Source organism: Phyllostomus discolor, chromosome X, assembly GCF_004126475.2.
Source record: "Phyllostomus discolor isolate MPI-MPIP mPhyDis1 chromosome X, mPhyDis1.pri.v3, whole genome shotgun sequence".
NCBI classification, from domain to species: domain Eukaryota; kingdom Metazoa; phylum Chordata; class Mammalia; order Chiroptera; family Phyllostomidae; genus Phyllostomus; species Phyllostomus discolor.
In genome coordinates, this window is record NC_050198.1 from 85,232,992 (window position 1) to 85,248,165 (window position 15,174).

The window sequence follows — 15,174 nt, forward strand, 5'->3', positions numbered from 1 at the left end:
GTTGAATAGTGTTAAGGGGAAAACAACTCACAAAGGGCCAGATCCTTCTTCTATTAGTAGCGTTTCTCAAACAGGGTTCTGTGAGAGAACATAAGCCTCGTAGAGAATGATTTGAGTGATTCTTTCTCAGTTCTCCTAAGGGTAGTGCATAGCTAGTACTATTTTAGGTTCATGGGAGATAAGTTAACTCATTACACAGTCGGGTAGAACTTTGGTGGAAAAGGACTGTTTCTAGAGAGTATCATATAAGGGAAATTGTTATCGTGTAGGTGTCTTTAGTGGAGGTGAACAAATGAATTTCTGCCCCAGAGCTGAAGGGAAACCAGTCGTGTTGCTGGCTCTGAGAGAGAACTAGCTGGAGTGCTCAGCGATATGTCTTATCACCATCTTTCATTTGCCTTTTAAAGAATGTTAGATAAAAGATAGTCTTCTTTGTGTTGAGTTTCATTAGTTTGATGGTTTTCTAATGTGTGTATTCTATAAAGCAGCCTTGCATAAATGGGGGAACCCTTTGTGAAAAACTGCTGTTTGGCAATGAATAAGTTAAGGCAGCTGGCCTTCTTGGAATTTATGTTGGAAGTTGCTTTGTTTGGTTTTTGACCTGTTAGGTTAGCAGTACTTTTTTTGTTGATATTAATACTTTTAATCTGGTGAGGGTGGAGTGAAACTGGTTCACCCATACATTGCTGTATGAGGTAGATCTCTATGTACTCATGTAATCTAGTATATACATCCAGTCAGAAATAAAATCTAAGTTGCATAGTATTCTGCAGAATGGATATATCATAAGTAGCCTGGAGACCTAAATTCATCCTAGTTTAAAATCTGTTTTAGGGTCATTAATATTTTATAAAAGAGGAAGTACAATGAGTAAATAAATAAGACAAACTATTTAACTTTTCTATTACCAGAGATATACATGTTAAAATATGTGGCCATTTTTACCTACTCATTTAACAGGAAAAAATTGTTAATGGGTGTAGTTAACTGCTATTAATGGTCTAGTGCATCATTCTTCACTGGAGGCAATTTTGTCCCCTCCCCAAGGCATATTTGGCAATATTTGGGAACATTTTGGTTGTCATGAATAGGAGTAGGTTGCTATTGGCATGTATTGGTAGAGGCCAGGGGTACTGCTAAATATGCTTCAGTACCCACCATCTAACAAATAATTATCTGGGCCCAAACACCAACCATGTCTGATTTGAGAAACCTTGGTGTCATAGAACTAGATTATTCATACATTGGTGTTAACATTGAAATTGGTATCTCCTACTCCTTGGTATTTTATCTTTTGTCATTATTCATGATAATAAAATTAATACAGATGTAACAAAACTTCAAAGGATTTGACTTAGAAAGGAAGACATTTCTGAAATTTCAGCTCTCAGAAATGACCACTATTACGGTTTTCATCCAGACTTTTTCGACTAGGATATTAACACACATAAATATATTAATAATTTTCAAGTGAAAAAACATGTAGTACTGTACATACTGTCTGTAACTTGCTTTTTTTTACTTGGATGAAAGCTACATTAATACTGTATTTTTTGGACCATAAGACACACCTAGGTTTTACAAGAGGAAAATAGGAAAAAAAATTTTGAAGCAAAAAATGTGGTAAAATATTTAATAACATAAATAACATATTTCATCAATGTAAATGTAAACAGAACTCAACAGCAGCATTATCAACCATTATTCCTCCCAAATTGGGAGAAGAGTGCATCTTATAGTCTGAAAAATACGGTACCTCTATTACCCCATTGTAAGGGTGTACTACCAATTTATCTCTCCAAGGCCCTGTTGATGAATATTTGGCATTTTCTAATATTGTGTTATCATGCATAGTACTGCAGTGAACATGTGTATGTAAGTTTCTATTAACACTTGAGATTATTTCTCTGAGATTTTTTAGAAGTAGAATTTCTAGGCCAATGGATATGATCACTAAAAAGTTGAGAGATATAGTCATAGTTCTCTCCAAACATGGAATCCACATCTATCTGAAAGCAGTTGTGCAACATGTGAAAAGAGCCATAGGTATAGCAATGCCCTGTTTCTAGGAATGTAGCACAAGGAAATAGTCCACAATTTTTAAAAAGCACAGATATATTCTTTTAATCTATTATTAATAGCAGCAAAATGATTAGGAAGCAACTTTTAAATGTGTAACTGTGGGGAAATGGCTACATAAATTACGTTTTTTTCCATTTGGACCCTTTTTGAAGTCTTAAAACCCAAGGTTAGAGAAACTATAATAATTCTTATGTCATGGTCAGTTGAAGAAGCAGAATTCAAAATCATATGTTCACTGTGATTATAACTAAACATAAAATAGCATGCATGTAACAAAACAGGGGAAAATACAGGTGGAAAATAAGATAGATCTGTCAGGGTGGTGGGGCAAGGGGGTGATTACCCCACCAATTGTACATTGTATTACTTTCACATTTAAAAAAAATATTCATAGAAATGTCACTGCTTCAAGATAAAATATTGATTGATGTGAGAAAGATGGGTTAGGATTTCAATCCAGAGGACAGCATTTGACTAACGAAGAAAATAAACTTCCCATGTGTTCTCAGCCCACCATTCTTTTCATGTATTCTCATGTATTTTAGCGATGAAAGCATAAGATAATGATTAATGTGAATCTTTTTTAAGGTTTTATTTATTTATTTTTAGAGAGAGGGGACTTGAGGGAGAAAGAGAGGGAGAGAAACATCACTGGTGGTTGCTCCCCATGCACCCCCTACTCGGGACCTGGCCCCCAACCCAGGCATGTGCCCTGACTGGTAACCGAACTGGCGACCCTTTGATTTGCAGGCCAGCACTAAATCCACTGAGCCACACCAGCCAGGGCTAATGTGAATCTTGAATGAATGTATATGAACTAATCCAGGGAAGGCAGTCTCAGGAGGCATGGCATTAGATATTTTGTTCCAGCCGGCATTTGGAAAACTATCACCAGGGAGAAGGATGGTAGTCATAGAAATATCCTTTTTTTTTTTTTTTTCTCCAGCCAGCTGCTGTATTTTCATGGTATGGTGGTGGTCAGATCTCATTTACAGTGGCAGGGCCCTTTATGTGTAGGTAAGAAAGCATGACATTAAAGGCCATTTTGTATATATTAAAATAATATCAAATCTGCTGTTCCCAAAATGATCTGTTCACTTTGAACATTTAAAAGCAACTGTTTAAAATTTCAATTCAGATTGAGTCTCGGACATTCCTTGGTGTCATTACCAGAAACTGACGTTAGTGCAGTTAGTGCGTCAGTTTCTTCAATAAAATTGGTAGTATTGGGAAATTTTAGTTTGGTCTTAGTTTTTTTTTTTAAGATTTTATTTATTTATTTTTACAGAGAGGGGAAGGGAGGGAGAAAGAGAGGGAGAGAAACATCAATCATCTGCCTCTCGTGTGTGCCCCATACCCCAACCTGAGACCAACCTGCAATCCAGGCATGTGGCCCAACTCTGGAAGAAACAGCGACCTTTCGCTTTGCAGAGTGACGATCAACCCACTGAGCCACACCAGTCAGGACTGGTCTTAGTTTTCTTGTTTTTTTGTTTTGTTTTGTTTTGTTTTTTAACTCAGAAGCTATGAAAAGAACTTGGTGTACATGGTACAGCAAACCCATTTTGTAGCCTTGAATCAGAAAAAAAACATTGCAGTAACCACATGGAGGATTCACTATGTTAGTACTAATGGGTTTTTTTCCTTCCCTTTCTTTGATGTGACTTGTATGATGTCTTTGAGTCTGGACTTTTTATAAAAATACTGGTACCTCAGTGCACTGAGATGAGAACTAATTTAGTGATGGTAGGTACTCTTGCCAGAGACCTGCTGGCAACAGCGATTTTCTCAGCCATTTCTACTTCCTGGGGTGACTGTTTTAAAAGAAGCAGTTTAGGCCAGGTTTGGACTATGAGTTCAAGATGGAGAGTGTCTCCTATAATTGCCTATCTTGGCATCTTACAGAGTGACTCTCTTTCAAAAGTTTGAAGTGGAGGGAGGATCAAGCTGGGCACACTAAAAGTACTGTTGAGTAGATTCTAATTCCTTGCAAGGGCTTTCAAGCCCCTTTTCCTGTAAAAGCCGATTTCAGTGAGTGAACAGATATCAGGCATTGGGCTCATTCTGGTATTCTAAAAGTTGAAAGGGTACTTCAGTCATCTTTTTTTTTTCCTCATAGAAAACACAAAATGCAACGGGTTGAGTAATATTTCTCTGCTGGAAATAAGTATACTTTTTCATTACTTTGTTCACACTAGTATGTTAGGGCTTTCAGGCACTCAGTAAGTCTTAAACAGTCACAAAAGAATAGTACTGCACAGTATCTGGAGGCTGGAGGAAAAGGCTCGTACAATTTTCATATAAAGGACCTTAAAATACTGTACCTCTTGAAACTGTCATTTAAGTAAAAGCTGAGTTCTGTTTTTAGCCTGAGCCATTGAAGTATGTTTTGGTAACCTTTTGATCTTACTTTGGCAATTTAAATCCATAGCTTTGGGGTTCCCCCCCCCACTTTGATTTCATTTTTAAGCTCTACACTAGATGATGTTTTTATTTATTTATTCATGTAATTATTTTTAGATAATATTTTTAAAGTAAAAGTTGCTTCTAGAAGTAAGACCAGTCTCTCCTTTGTAGCTCAATAGTGGCATACCAGCCAGCCGGAGACAACAGCCACACCTTTGATGTCACAGCCATGTTCAAGTCTATTGGGATTTTCCTTGGGATCTTCAGTGGATCTTTTGCGATGGGTGCAGCTACTGGAGTGGTGACAGCTTTAATATCCTTTTATTATATTTAACTTCCCTCATTAACCCAACAACATAATCAAATGCTGTGTTCTATAGTTTCTTCTAGTTCCATATTGGCACTGTGTTATAATTATTCACTTTGTAACCAAGTACTTGGTTTGAAAACATTAGGCAATCATCATTATCAATAAATAAAAGAACTTAATTGTTTTGTGTAGGGCTCCATGCCCTCAAACTTCCACTACAAAAGTTTAGACACAGTGACCCTTTGGGGTGAATTTTAAAGTTGTGGACTGAATTGATATTGATGTAAACTTAGATATATTTCAAAGAGCCTTTGGGTCTTCTGTGTTGCTGTTCAGCCTCGAAGTCTTTTGCTTCTTGTTTCAAAGGAAAAATAGGAAACCTATGACCATGATACCAACTGAACAAGGTAGTGTCCCTGGGCTGGAACAGATGGCAGTTCATCTCGGCTGTCACTGACTTGAACCTTCTGCTCCAGAGTCCTAGGCGCTGCCACTAGTTTACTCTGAAATGTTGGGCAAGTCCATCTTGTGTTCATTCAAGAATACGAGATTGCCTGCTGCATGCCAGGTGCTGTGCTCTGAGTATCAAACACAAACAAGACAGACGTGGCCTCTGCCCTCCTGGAGCTTCTGGTACAGAAGCATCGGCACTTCACCTCATGGGCCCTCGGTGTGGGAAGGTGGACAGTGGGGGCAGTGGGGAGAATTATTGGGGCTAGAGAAGAGCTTCCAGCTCTTTCATATACTTTTGTATAAAACAAATACTTTTTCTCAAGAATCTATGAGTTTGCTATACTTCAGCTTTGTGCTGGAAGAGACTTGTCTTACGGCTCTTTATAGGTGAGTTGGGGCACAAAGAGGCAGGAAAAAGAGTTCTGGAGGAGCCAGGGCCAATAGCATGTTTCCTATTACAGTTTCCTTGAGAGTAGGAAGTATATCTTCTTCATCTTTTTGTTGTGGTCCATGTTTATTGAAGTGAATGGAGATTTCAGCCTGGGACTTGTTACTGCTTCACACAGGTCCTTCCCCTGTCAACTAACAAATACTTTTTAGACTAGTACGAGTGATGTGCCCCCATTTCTTTGTCATGGAATGCTCTGTATCGCAGAGGTGTTAAGACATCAGATAAATGTGATGTGGCATGAAAATGACATTCTCAATAAATGTAAATTGCTGTAATTATGGAAGCTCCCTTGCTTTGGGTCACAAATTAATAGTCAAGAGTTGGCATATTGTGTATCAGACGTGTTGCTCCCATCTCTGCCTGTCCTTTACTGCATGGTTTCTGGCAGGGCATGTGGTACACATGAAACAGTTTGATCAACTAAGCTGTATGACTTTCTCACAAAAGGGATGGCTGCTCACTCCTCAGTAAGATAAACATTTTAAGAGTTTCTGCAGTCTGGTGCCTCCTTGTTTTTTGAGCTTGGTGTTAGAGAGGCTGACGAATCCTTCTTTCACTTTCATGTTGCCTTGCTTTGACTATTATTTTTTCTAGTCCCCCCTGTACTCCGAGATCTTGTTACCAACCTTGACAGTCTTACGTGACAAAGTTCACCAAACTACGGGAGTTCCAGTTGTTGGAGACAGGCTTGTTCTTCTTGATGTCCTGGAGTACCTTCCTCTTGGCTGAAGCATGGGGTTTCACAGGTGGGTTAGTTTCTCCTTTCAATTGTAAGTAAACCCTTACAAAGAGTGACTTTGCCAGTCATCTGTTTTCTATTAGTGGACCAACTCCATTAGTATTTGAACATACTTGCTAAGGTTGGGATTTATGCTGTCACTATAGAATGTAAAAAATATTTTCAGTGGAAGTGATATGTCTCAACAAAGCATGTCACAATTGAACATGTCAACACTAGGTGTATGGTCTACATCTGTAAAGTAAAAACCTGGGAGAAAGGTCGGGAATTTGCTTTCACATGAACTTGGAACTCTTTGTCGTAATAGGTGTGGTTGCAGTGTTGTTCTGCGGCATCACACAGGCCCATTATACATACAATAATTTGTCCACGGAGTCTCAGCATAGAACTAAACAGGTAAGAGAAACTTTATAGTTTGTGAGTAAACCTTTCCTCCCTGCAGTGAAACAGAAGTGTTTTCATACTGAAAAAAATAATCCTTGATCTGTTCAAAATGATATCTACTCATTCCAGCTCCTCTTCCTTTGATTCCAGAAATAGATGGAATTAGCAGGTTGAAGGGTGACTTCCTGTAGGGTACAGGTGTAGGTCAGCAGAACACCCAGGGACTCTTGTTACTGTGTCAGATTCCTTTTCTGTTTTCCTAATCTCATGGCTTATTTTTTACTAAGCTTAAATATTTCATTTTTATTTTATTTGCCCTCTGCACATCAGTGTATATTTTTTTACTCAATTTATTGGGGTGGCATTGCTTGATAAGATCATACAGGTTTCAAGTACACATTGGTATGATATTAGATCTGTATATCGCACTGTGTGCCCACCACAAAAATATGGAACTGTTCCTGGATTTGTGTGTCATCCTTGCACAGGGGCCATGCTAATCTTCTCCATATCATTTCATGGTGTATGTGCTGCCAAAGTGAGCACTGTAATAGCTTTTAAGAGGAATCTTTTAGAAGTTCACTTAGGTGTGACTAGAACTACTGCTGTGTGATATTGGTAAGATTAATTTTTAATCTGAATAGATGTACTGCTGGGTGATACAGAGAAGATGAAATTCCTTCAGGCCCTTTGAAGATACTGCGTATCCAGGAATGTCGAAACATCAGTGGTTGGGCCTCATATGTTACTGAATGATTGGTTGTGCAGGGTACCTGAAGGGAATCATAAAGGAAATAAGCATAGCATTGTTTAGTCTTATGAGGTATATGGGGTAAAGACATAAACAACATGTAATGACTGGAATAAAAACAGACACATGCCTGTTTATGGTTATGTCAGGAAATAGAGGCTTTAAGTTTTGCCAAATTATTAGAATATTTGAGATTAGCCGGGAAAGGACTCGTGATAAGGCGAGAGAAAAGGTACTTCTTTTCCTCTTTGTTCTCGAGCCACAAATTTCATGTATGACATGCTTTTTTCCCAACCCCTCAGAAGAAATTAGGCTTTTCCCCCCAAGGATATACATTGGGGTTACAAATCCCTTTACAAATTAATTCAGTGCAGTAAGTATAGAGAAGCTAATCAGCTGGTGAGAAGTTGGCATTTTTGTAGGCAGTGGGGTGATGAATTTAAAAAAAAAACAACAAGGTACGAGTGTCCGGTCTTACTGGTGATATGAGGTACATACAAAGACTGATAGAACTTCTACTTGTTTGTTTCAGATTATATGTCATACCAGAATCCAGAGAAGGGGGGAGATAGATGTTTTGAAACTTGAGGAGCTGGAAAGCTATCATAGAGGACACGATGGGACTAGAAAGCTGGGAAGAATTCAGAAAAGCCTAGGGGAAACAAAACCAGTAGAGACAGAAATAAAAAAGCAACTAAAATCCTCAAATGGAAGGCAGTGGAGTGCAGAGCAAAGGCTGGCAAATGTTAGCCAGGCTTCCCTGTGAGGTCTGCAAGCTAAGGATGGTTTTCAGATTTCTAAGTGGTTGTAAACAAATCAAAAGAATAATTTGTGACATGTGAAAGTTATATGAAATTCCAGTCCCCTTGTCCATCAATAGTTTTATGGGCACACTGCCACATCCATCTTTTAACATAAAGTCTGTGGCTGCTTTTGTGCTAATATGGCAGGGTTGAGTGCTTGTGACAGGGACCATGAGGCCCACAAAGCCTCAAATATTTACTGTCTGGCCCTTTACAGGAAAAGTTTGCCAGGCTCTGGTGTTCATTAAAGCAGAGATTTGGGCGTCACTGTATTGTTCTAAATCCTGGTTCCGCTACTTGCTGGCTTTGTGAACAGGGGGAAGCTACATGATTTCTCCGTGCTTCAATTTTGCCATCTTGAAAATGATGATAATAGTATACCTACCTCACAGCATTGTGGTGAGATTAAAAGAAGATAACACATATAAAGTCCTTAGCATAGTATTGGACACATAGTAAAAACTGGATAAGGTTTAGCTATTATCATTAAATAAATAAGTAATAAAAGTAATATATTAAGTCATTTAAAGTAAATTAAATATATATGCACCTTGTGTTTACTTTTATTTTTACTTTTTACTTTTTGTTTACTTTTTGTTTACTTTTATTACCATTTTTCAGTAATAAGTCAACACTGGTTTAGAAAGATTAACTAACTTGCCCACAGCCACATTGCTAGCAAGTGGAGAAGGCACTTTGACTCCTGAGCCCATGTTTTGTGGGGGTAGCAGGCTCGTGGTAAACAATAGTGGCAGCTAACCCTGATGGACGGAGAGATGCTGGGTTAGGGGAGCCTTGAACTCATTCATTCAGCAGGTCTCATATCCCTACTGTGTTAGTAACACGTGACGAGGCAGTGATGTCAACAAGTGGAAGGTGGGCAGACAGCTGGGAAGGGTACAGAGCACTAGACACTAACATATAAGTCCTTACTCCCTAAGTGAAGGCCAAGACCCACATAAAAAGTGAAATTGCATGGCAAGGCAATGATATGAGAGTTGTTATGAAGCATCCTATGCCAGGACAAAAAAATAATTGAACTGGATCTTACAGCCTGTGACGAGGGAAGTGTCTGTGAAACTGCCATAATTAGAGAGGTTCGTTGGGTGGAGGTGTAGAAGATGCGTGACAGGGATACCAGTCAGGGAGGGTCCTTTCGCAGCATGATAGGTGGGAAATGATAAAAGGTATACAAAGGTAGTGTCAGGGACAACAAAGAATATTCCAAAAGAAAAATTGCCAGGGTTTGGTAGAGGAGAATAAGAATGACTGGGTACGGATGGAGACTGGAGAAGAGAAGCTGACTAGGAAAAGTGAGAGGCAACATTTCTGGCTTTTTCTGTGGGACTGGGAATGTCATCAGTACATTTGTTTGCCTCCGAATTGCATTTTGGGGGATAAACACAAATTTTACATGTTTGAAATGTCTTTCATTGTGTTAGTATTACTCATGTTTTCAAATTATGTCACTGAATTTATTTACTGGCCTAACCTTTTGACATTTCCTTTCAGTTGTTTGAGCTTCTCAATTTCTTGGCAGAGAATTTCATCTTCTCCTACATGGGACTGACACTGTTCACCTTCCAGAACCATGTCTTCAATCCAACATTTGTAGTAGGAGCATTTGTATCCTTTATTATGTGTTCTATTTTTAAAACTTTATTTTGAAAATTGAGGTTCACATGTGTTTTCTGGAGGGGGTGGTTGATAAGAGTACACTTAAATATATAAAATTTTCCTCTGAGTACAAGTAAGGATTGTCACTCTTTTTTTTCTGCTCTGTTCTATTTTCATTTTCATTTATTGCACACACAATATTGATAGATTGAAATGACTGGAAAAAGTCTCCTACCATTCTGCCAATGCCAAAAGATAAAATTGTTTGGCCTCTCTTACTAAAGGGAAGAAAGAGAGAGTAGATACTGGGGAGCGGGGCGGTCTGTGCCATAGGGCAGTAGTTGAAAGTGGATGGAAGGCTGCTTCTGTCTCTCTCACTGAATCTTTAAAATCCAGGTGAAAGCGAGAAGCTGAGTACGTGAGGGGGAGCAATCAATATCACCAGCCTTGTGAGAAGGCAGCAGGAAATGAAATCCAGAGCATGTGGGGAAGGTTTGGCCTTCAGTGGGAGGAGGCATAACTCCACCACAGTTCCAGGAGAGGATAGGTTATGTAGAGATGAAGGCATATTTGCAAGATGGTATTCCTGACTGATAACCTCTATTTTAATGTTAAGTATGAGGTGAAATTATCTGCTGAAAGTGAGATAGGGGCCGGTGACCTGTCAGTAATCTATTGTGTAACAGATTACCCTAAACTTTAGCAGCTTAAAACGATAGCCATCTATTATCTCACAGTTTGACTGGATACCAGGGGCAGTTTAGCTGGGCTCTTCTGGCTCGAGAATCTCTCACGAGGTTGCAATCACTCTCTGGGCTGGGACTGTGCTCTCTGCAGACTTGATGAGCTGCAGAATCCACCCCAAGCTCATGCACATGGCTGTTAGCTAGAGGCTTCAGTTCTATTTACGTGAAGCTCTCCATGGGGCAGCTCACAGCATTGCTTCCCCTAGCGGGAATGAGCTGAGAGAGCCCTGAGATGGAAGCCAGAGTGCCTTTTATAACCTAATCTTAGAAGTGATATACCATCATCCTTTCTGCTGTATTCTGTTGGTCACACAGATGGACTCTGGTACAATGTGAACAGGGACTTCACAAGGCTGTGAATACTTGCAGGCAGGGATCACTGGGGACTATCTTGGGGGCTTGTTTCCACAGGTGACAGGAATTTTGAGGAGAGGATTTAGAAACAGTTGTTACAGAGAATGAGAGAGTGAGTGACCAAAGAAATGCTGTAGGGTTGCAGAGCTGCATTAGGGACCCGTTTGAGTCTGATGAATTAGCAGGTATTAGCAGTGGAATCAGTCTGCCCTATTGTATGACTTTGTCTTTAGCTGTGAGCATGGAGGAAAGAGATGGTTGGTCCACAGAAAGGGGCAAATGAATGTCAGGTATTGGGGAGTATTACTAAGGTGTGGTTAGGAAGGGAAGGGAAGCAGGAAAAGGACTGACTAAAGGGAAAGTAGCAGAATCTTTGGACTAGAAGTCCCAGTAAGGTGGAAAAATTACCCAAGATGACATAGATTAACAGGAAACATGAAAAAAATTATGGTCGGACTGAAGGATGTTTAAATTAGTGATTTTCAAAAGAAGTACTTTTAAAACCACCTCAGAAATACATGTGTGTGTGTGTGTGTGTGTGCGCGCGCGTGTGCCTCTCTCGAGGACATTTTTTTCATTGTTTTTAGAGAGGAAGGGAGAGACACATTGAGGTGAGAGAGAGGCATCAATTGGCTGCCTCCTGTACACGCCCCAACTGGGGATTGGTGTGTGGTCAAGGCGTTGCACGCACCCACGTACAGACTGGGAATTGAACCCTCAGTCTTCTGGTTACCGGATGATGCTCTAACCTACTGAGTCACACTGGCCAGGGCTAGCAAAAATATTTTTGAAATTAAAATCCTAAGTACAATCTCTGTTAGAAAGTGAGTTATCATTGCAGTGCCATTCTGCAGAGTCTTAGTCTTCTAGGAATGAAACTCAAGCACAAAAAAAGATAAAGCCCTATTAATAAGAGAAGAACGTTAGCTGGAAGACTCCTGTGAGAGTAACTTCACATCCTGCTAGTGTTTGAGAAATTTTTGAGCAGTCAAGTGGCATGACCCACTATACTTAACCAGAAACAAGGCTAAATATTCTCTCTAGGTTTCTGAGTGTATTAGAAATTGAAGTTTCTCAATACAAAATCTTACCATGAAAATTGACTCTTTCCAGGGAGAGCTGTTCTCTTGCTGACTATATTTCTTAGGATATAGGTTTCATTTCATGTGACAAAGACCCAAATTCACTGAGGTTTAAACAAGATACAAGTTTACCAACGAGCATATAGTGCTTGTGTGCACTTTGTTTTGCCTTTAGTCTTACAGACATTAGCCATTTCCAAAGGTACTGGGCTCAGCACTTGTTTCCCCCACTCTGTTTCATTTTTAACCTCAGATTTTCCTTTACATTCCTTTTAAAAAATTGGGGTGAAGATTATATTGTAACCCTTGAAATAAAAATTGTTATGTTAAAGTAGGAGTCTCTATAGATAGCAAACCAAAGGACAAGACACTAAAATTGTTTTTTTGTTAAAACCATTCTGAATTCCCATTAAGCCTTTCTTTTGAAGCAGGGTGGAAGTCACAGACTTGGAGGAACATGAGGTGCCTGAGCTGCCCTTTTCTTTGTTCTGAGAAAACAAGGGCAAGTTTAGCCAGTGTTACTCTTCCTCCCACCAACATTGACAATTAAAACACATTAGCCTGTTATATTCGTAATCTTAAGATTATACCAAAGAAGCTTTGCTTTTAAATATGTTTCCGTTCATCGCACAAATTTCCTATATGTTAGATCTGCACTGTTCAATTGGGTGGTAACTAACCACTTGTGAATACTTAATTTATTTAAGATTTTATTTATTGTTTAGAGAGAAGGGAAGGGAAGGGAGGGAGAGAAACATTGATGTGAGAGAGAAACATTGATTGGTTGCCACTTGTACGTGCCCTGACCAGGGACCAAACCCACAACCTAGGGACATGCCCAGACTGGGAATTGAACTGGTGACCTTTCGGTTTGCAGGACAGCGTCCAATCCACTGAGCCACACTGGTCAGGGCCACTTGGGATTATTTGAATTTAAATTAATTTAAATGAAATAAAATTTCAGTTTCTGGTCATACTAGCCACATTTCAGGCCTCAGCATATTGGACAATGCAGATACACAAAATTTTCATCATTGCAGAAAGTCTTATTTGTCATCTCTGTGTTAGTGGAATAGAAAGACTGTTAGGAACAGCTTCCTAAGATAGCCTTTCACCATCTTGCAAGTACAGTCTAAATAATATTAATAAAAAGAATTTGTCCTTAACCTATTAATAATTTTAGGTTGCTATTTTCTTGGGAAGAGCTGCCAATATTTACCCCTTGTCCCTCTTGCTTAATTTGGGTAGAAGAAGTAAGATTGGATCAAATTTTCAACATATGATGATGTTTGCTGGTAAGTTATCACTTTCCCTCTCTTTCTCCACTCCAAGAAACAACTCACAATTCACATGCCAGCTTGATTTGAAATAGAAATGATACACTGGTAATATGAGACTCCCTTAAACATTGAAGTGGCAACCTCCAATAGAAAAAAATCATAGTGTTTCATTCCCTTCTATGGGGATTTTTTCATTGTTCTGGTTCGGCAGTCTGTCACACATAGTAGAGAAGATAGATTTATGCACTTTCATACAAGAACCTGTATGTGAATGTTTATAGCAATTCTATTCATAACTGCCAAAATCTGGAAACAGCCCAGTTGTCTGGTCCAGTGGGTGATGGAATAAGCAAACTGAGACACCCCCATGCCATGGAATGCTTCTTAGCACTGCAAGGAACAAACTGCCGGTACACACACCAACATGGATGAACCTCAGGGGCATTATGCTGAATGAAAGAAGCTAGTCTCAAAAAGTCACATACTGTATGATTCCATGTATGTGACATTCTCAGAAAGACAAAAGCATGGTGATAGAGAACAGATGAATGATGCCAGGGATTTGGCAGGATGACAGAGAGATTGGACTAAAAAGAGGTTAAACAAAGGAATTTGCGGGGGGGAATGAAACTGTTCTGTGTGCAGTTTGTGTTAATGGTCACACATCTGTATGCATTTGTCACAACTCATGGAACGATACACCAAAAAGAATGGATTTTACTCAGGGGTGGGCAGGGCAGTGGAGAGCCATGAGGGAAAAACTGGGACAGCTGTCATAGAACCACAAAGAAATGAAATTAAGTGAAAAAAATTAATTCCTTCAAAAATTTTAAAAGATCAATGTATGTCAGTATAGTAATTCTCTTTCCATTTATTTTTATCTACTTATGTACATTGACATATATTATGTATTTGTTCATGGCTGTCTTAAGTTCTCAGAATGCCTTATTTCTCTGAATTTGTGAAGCTCCCATTGGTAATGAGTTACTGAAGGACTCATTTTCTCTTCCATTCCCTTTCAGGTCTTCGTGGTGCAATGGCATTTGCCTTGGCCATTCGAGATACTGCCACTTACGCACGGCAAATGATGTTCAGCACCACACTTCTGATTGTGTTTTTTACTGTGTGGGTATTTGGTGGCGGCACCACTGCCATGCTGTCATGCTTACATATAAGGCAAGTAGTGATTGGGGACTTTACTGTAATATTACATTGTAGTTCAGGTTATTTTTCTTTTAAGCATGAGAAAAATTTAAGCTTTGACAAATCTATAATGACAGATCTTAATGTTTTCCTTTAAAAAACTGTATAGCATGTAGTACAGAAAAATGAAAAATAGGCAAAAGAAAAATAAAAACTGTTGTTAGCACTTTGAGGGATGTTTTTTCAGACTCCTTGCTATGCATTGTATATATATATTTTTTTTTTTAAACAAAAAGGGGCAATTCTATAGGTACTCCTGTGAACTGATTTTTAGATGTATTACAGCATGGGCACTTTTGTTAGTAAACATTATTTTAATGGCTGTCTGTGCCATAATTTATTTAACCAAATCTCTACCTTTGGACTTTTGTGTCCCAGGAGTTTGCTATCGCCATTAGCATTTGAGGATTCTGCTATTACTGTTACCATTAACAGTGTGAACATTTGTAAATGCACATGTCACTGTGCATTTGTTTCATTATTTCCTTACAATTTGTTCCTTGAACGGGAATT

The 15,174-nt window shown here is 39.0% G+C and overlaps 1 protein-coding gene and 1 non-coding gene across 2 annotated transcripts in view; one reads left to right on the forward strand and one right to left on the reverse strand.

The window, feature by feature from the left end:
- The window catches only part of SLC9A6 (solute carrier family 9 member A6), a 56,217-nt gene that overhangs the window by 17,903 nt on the left and 23,140 nt on the right, over positions 1-15,174 (forward strand). Inside the window, exons 7-12 of the mRNA XM_028522311.2 lie at positions 4,660-4,801; positions 6,343-6,448; positions 6,749-6,837; positions 9,892-10,005; positions 13,362-13,473; positions 14,481-14,634. Of these exons, the coding sequence (XP_028378112.1) occupies positions 4,660-4,801; positions 6,343-6,448; positions 6,749-6,837; positions 9,892-10,005; positions 13,362-13,473; positions 14,481-14,634 (717 nt within the window). The remainder of the gene's footprint in view (positions 1-4,659; positions 4,802-6,342; positions 6,449-6,748; positions 6,838-9,891; positions 10,006-13,361; positions 13,474-14,480; positions 14,635-15,174) is intronic.
- LOC114505816 lies at positions 7,269-7,371 on the reverse strand. The gene has a single exon (XR_003685286.1). It is a non-coding gene; the product is annotated as a U6 spliceosomal RNA (small nuclear RNA).